At 46.9% G+C, this 4,819-nt stretch overlaps 1 protein-coding gene and 1 pseudogene across 4 annotated transcripts in view; one reads left to right on the top strand and one right to left on the bottom strand.

Annotated features, from left to right (window-relative positions):
• Positions 1-4,819, top strand: part of LOC105550294 — a 931,651-nt pseudogene that overhangs the window by 375,886 nt on the left and 550,946 nt on the right. The gene's annotated exons all lie outside the window — the stretch shown is intronic.
• The window catches only part of POLR3GL (polymerase (RNA) III (DNA directed) polypeptide G (32kD)-like), a 15,057-nt gene continuing 12,510 nt past the window's right edge, over positions 2,273-4,819 (bottom strand). For 2 of the 3 annotated variants that reach the window (XM_011995157.1, XM_011995156.1), the window contains exons 4-8: positions 4,003-4,071; positions 3,605-3,661; positions 3,294-3,367; positions 3,049-3,162; positions 2,273-2,759 (exon numbers count right to left, since the gene is read on the bottom strand). In XM_011995157.1, coding sequence (XP_011850547.1) covers positions 2,673-2,759; positions 3,049-3,162; positions 3,294-3,367; positions 3,605-3,661; positions 4,003-4,071 — 401 coding nt within the window. In that variant the 3' untranslated portion in view covers positions 2,273-2,672. The remainder of the gene's footprint in view (positions 2,760-3,048; positions 3,163-3,293; positions 3,368-3,604; positions 3,662-4,002; positions 4,072-4,819) is intronic. The other variant, XM_011995158.1, reaches the window with a different exon arrangement.

The raw sequence follows: 4,819 nt of genomic DNA, 5'->3' as shown, positions 1-4,819 counted from the left end.
GGAGGTGGAGGTTGCAGTGAGCTGAGACTGTGCCGCTGCACTCCAGCCTGGGCAACAGAGTGAGACTCCATTTCAAAAAACAAAACAAAACAAAACAAAAAAAGTTTGCAAGCATGGCCTCAACTCCTAACCTCTCAGGGGTTCCTCCAAAGTGAATAGGAGCCATGACCCTGTTTACTAGGCCTTGGGCTTCAGGCCTGCCTGATAGTACCTATGGAAAGTAGGGGAAAGGTCAGTGGAAACAAGTCTAGCTCATTCTTGGAACCACTTCAGAATCTGGGAAAGCTGCTGGGTTCTGTGTGTCTGGCTTTGTCCAGCAAGGTCACCTGCAGACAGGGCAGAGTCCAAGAATAGTCTGATCTTTCTGACACTTTGAAGTAATACAACTGATCTCAAGTGGTCACTCCAACCTTTGTCCTCATTTCCCCAGTTTCATGCGAAAAGGATGTGTGTGTATAGGATGTGTGCTGCTTTTCCAGAATCTTCTTTGTTCCTACTCTTTTAAGTTCCCAGGTTGACATTTGGTGGGCTTTATGGGGTGGCTGTGCTCCCAACATAGACACATAATTGACCAGGTTAGGACTTGGTGTGTGTATGTAGGGAACAATGCAAAAGGAAAATTTTCAATAGCTTTTACTTTTGTTTTTGCTGATCTCTCCCTAGTTATAATCACAGGCTGAAGTACAGCTATGGGAAATCCCAGTTACAGGTCCCCTATCTCCTTCCTGCCACTCAACACAACACCTCACGAGGACTAAAAAAGAAACACGTCAATCATCATAATTGCTCAATGACTCTGGAACGTTCTGCTTCTATTCCTGTTTCCTTCGCTGCTTCTACTTTTCTTCTTTTCTTCGAGACGGGTTCTTGCTTTGTTGCCCAGGCTGCAGCACAGTGGTGCAATCATATAGCTCACCACAGCCTCAAACTACAGGGCTCAAGGGATCCTCCTGCCTCAGCCTCCCTAGTAGCTGGGACTACTAGGGAGTGCCACCACACTCAGCTATTTGAAAGATTTTTAAGTATTTTTGTTGTAGAGACAGGGACTCGCTTTGTTGCCTAGACTGGTCTCAAACTCTTGGCTTCAAGCAATCCTCCTGCCTCAGTCTTCCAAACTTCTGGGATTACAAGTTTGAGCCATGGCGCCTGCCACTGCTTCTATGTAAACACTAACTAACACCCAAACTAGGCTTTTAAGGTGCTTTCTCTCAATGGAGTCACACTCTTTCTTCATTCTTTACAATGGGGTCAAACATATTCAACCTTAGATTGCCAGTCTCCATCACTTGATGCTGTAGGGAATTCAGTCAGCCTGCTTGAATGCAGTTGGGGAATGTTTTGAAGGTTCTTCTATATCCCATCTTACGGCTTTCAAATGCTCAGTAGGGTTGCTATGATAGCATGCCTCCTTATTCAGTTCCTATTCTGGACACGCAGCTTGCCCGTGACTGTTGCATGTCAAGTGGCTGGAACCAATCAGCTCATCTAAGGCTTCCTCAGAAGCCAATCAGAGCCTCGGAAAGTGACCTCACCCAAGGGAGAGCTCTGTGGGCGAGAAAGCATCTCTCAGATCTGTGAGTGTCCCTAAGTCACTCCCTTCCTCCCCACCCTCCTTACTTCCTGTAAAACAACACCGCCTACCTCCCTTCCCCCAAAGAAAGGGAGTGAGAAAGGCTAACTAAATTCCACAAAGGGAAGAACCAAAAGAGAAACTGCAACTCAGTCACACATTGGTTTCTGTAACTGGAGAATAGGATATTTAGGGGGGCTCACTCTGCACAGACGTACCTTTCAAAGTGGCGTCTCCAGGGTCTGGAAGAGGAGGGAGTATGGTGGATAAGTCAGCTCCTCCTTCCTCCTCATACGTGGTTTTCTTGACTTTCCCCACAAAAATTGCTGTAACCATTTTTTGTAAATAAGGACAAGACCAAGGTCAAGTGTGGGAAAGACAGGGTCTGTGTCCTTGTGAACATGTGTGAACAGACACAATCATGTCCTTGTGGCCTGACGACCAGAGGCTCAGAAGTCAGCTGGTCTGCAGGGGGCACAGACTGTTCTTCTCTACAACTTACTCTGCATTGCCCTACAGATGAGGCCTTGAATATTCCTTGGCGGGGCTAGATTGTGAATATGTATCCCACCATGGGGGTAGAAGGGAAGGGACAAAGGACAAGCGGGCTGTAACCCTCCAGTGTGTCACACCAGACCCTGCTTAGTTAATCATTTCCTTCGTTCCTCCAGCCCTCTATCACCAGGCCTCACCCATAACACAGACAGATAAAAACACTTTATTTAAAAGTATAAAACCAGGCTTACTCCTTCAAACTGCTCCCACCCCTATTATCTCCACAAAGAGCTATACAAATTGGGCAGGGGTATGTGTACAGTTATCTCAGCTCTAACAACCCCAGTTCTTCTTTCATTTCTCCTTTCTCCCTTCATACAATTGAGATATTTGTCCTTTGCACTTTCCCCAAGATAGCAGAGGTGATACAAACGTGGAAGGAGGGGAAGCGTAGAAAATAAACTGTCATCATCCTCCATTCCCATCTCCAGGGACCAGACAGGTTATGTGAACTCTGACCAAATGATTTGCTTGTCCGAAAAAACAAATAACAGGGACAGTTACTCTCTGTAGCCTCAAGAAAGACACAAGGGTCCAGAGACCTTCTTCAGTATATAGCCTCGTCCATATTGTCATCACTGTCACCCCCAAAGTCCTCTCCATTGTCAAAATATGACATGATGTAATCAGTTTCCTGAAATGGAAAAAAAAAAAAAAAGTAAAAGTCAATTTGGCATTCACCTTCCTTCCTGTGTACCAGACCCCTTTCCTCCCAGTCACACCATTCCAGGCCTGAGACAGCTCTTCCAGCTGTAGTTTGGAGAAGTGGGCAGAGGGAGTAGAGGGAAGCCCCTACCCTGGGGGGCACTATCTCTGTTGGCATGCCAACCCTCTGAGGAAAGCATCCCTAGTATAAAGAGTTGAGATCCCCAGAGTTTCTGGGGTAAAGGGAGGGGGACTAAGGTGGAAGGAGTCCCCTTCACCTCTTCATGTTCTTCTTCATCATACTCTTCTTCTTCCTCCTCTTCTTTCTCTTCTTCTTCTTCCTTCTCCTCATCCTCCTCTGAAGTTACTTCTTCTTCCTTCTTCTCCAGGGTCTCATGTGGGGATGAATAGGGATAGAAACTCAGGTTCAGTTCACAGAAGGGAAATATTGAGGCACACATGGGTCAAGAGACAGGGAATGGATCCAGGGCTCAGAAGGTCTCTATGCACACTTCCTCCTCACCTCTAGTTTCTGTATTGTTTCCTCTTTATCTTCTGTGGTCTTAGGGGGCCTCTTGGGGAGCAGAATTGTAATCCCTGGTGGGGGGATCAAAAGGTGAACCATCAGAGAGCAAATTTTGCCAGCTTTATAGCCCATCCTCATGCAAAGAACATGTCACTCTGCTGCCCTCATGTGGCCACTATGACATCTAGCAACAACACTTGGTAGATTGGGTATAGGAACTGGGATGGAAGGTGAGACCCGCAGTAGCCTTGGCCCTGAGGCTGATGAAGGAAACCTCTCTTCTCCCTCCTTTTTCCAGATACACTTACGTTCCTTCTGTAGCTTCCGCACTCGGATCTTTAGCTCCCGGGGTAGACGCCGCCAATCTGGGAATAGTGGGAATGTAAATGTCAATAGGACCCTGCTTGGGGTCTCCAGTGAATAATGACTAGTTTTAAAGGGGGACTGAGGGTTTTAAAGGAGAGAAAGGAAGGGGCTGGGTCAAAGTTGTTCAGAACAAAACTGTGGCTTAGATATCTCCTGAGTAGTGGGAACTATTTAATAGCTTTTTCAGGTAAAATCTGAGAGTGTTTTGGTACATAACTAAGGCTCTAGCTTGCAGATGTTGGATCAGGGAATGGGGTGGGGACATGGGCGTGGTGGAAATGGCTTGAAGCATCTCATGCATTTGAAAGAAAGGCAGTCAATGAAAGGGCCCATCACCTACCAGGGTTCCAATCGATGGCATTGTCAATCGGACCTGACATCTGATATTTGTCTGAATAACGCTCCACATCTGAGGGGTGGAAGGGTCAAAGTTTTATCCCTTGAGACCCAGAACAGGACTGTTCCTGAGAGTCTAACCCTCTCAATACTCAGGAATTATCTGTTTCCTTACCCCAAACTCAGAGCCCAGGGGGTCAGCTTCAGTGAGGACCTTATCCCTTTTTTTTTTTTCTTTTTTTTTTTTTTTTTTGAGACAGAGTCCTGCTCTGTCACTCAGGCTGCAGTGCAGTGGTGCAATCTCAGCTTACTGCAACCTCCACCTCCCAGGTTCAAGTGATTCTCCTGCTTCAGCCTCCTGAGTAGCTGGGACTACAGGCGCACATCACCACGCCCAGCAAATTTTTGTATTTTTAGTAGAGACAGGGTTTCACCATGTTGGCCAGGATGGTCTCAATCTCCTGACCTCGTGATCCACCCACCTCGCCCTCCCAAAGTGCTGGGATTACAGGTGTGAGCCACTGCGCCCGGCCCCTTATCACCCTTCTAACCTGTTTCTTTTCCACCCAAAATTATGAATTTTTTTTTTTTTCCAGACGGAGTCTCATACTGTCGCCCAGGGTTGGAGTGCAGTGGCGCTATCTCAGTCCACTTCAACCTCCACTTCCCAGGTTCAAGCAATTCTCCTTGCCTCAGCTTCCCAAGTAGCTGGGATTACAGGCACCTGCCGCCAGGCCTGGCTAATTTTTTGTATTTTTTTTTTTTGTACAGACAGGATTTCACTAGTTGGCCAAGATGGTCTTGAACTCCTGACCTCGTGA

Source organism: Mandrillus leucophaeus, unplaced genomic scaffold, assembly GCF_000951045.1.
Source record: "Mandrillus leucophaeus isolate KB7577 unplaced genomic scaffold, Mleu.le_1.0 Scaffold475, whole genome shotgun sequence".
Taxonomy (NCBI): domain Eukaryota; kingdom Metazoa; phylum Chordata; class Mammalia; order Primates; family Cercopithecidae; genus Mandrillus; species Mandrillus leucophaeus.
The sequence above is the reverse complement of the archived record's forward strand: the minus strand, read 5'-3'. Positions and strand labels throughout refer to the sequence as shown.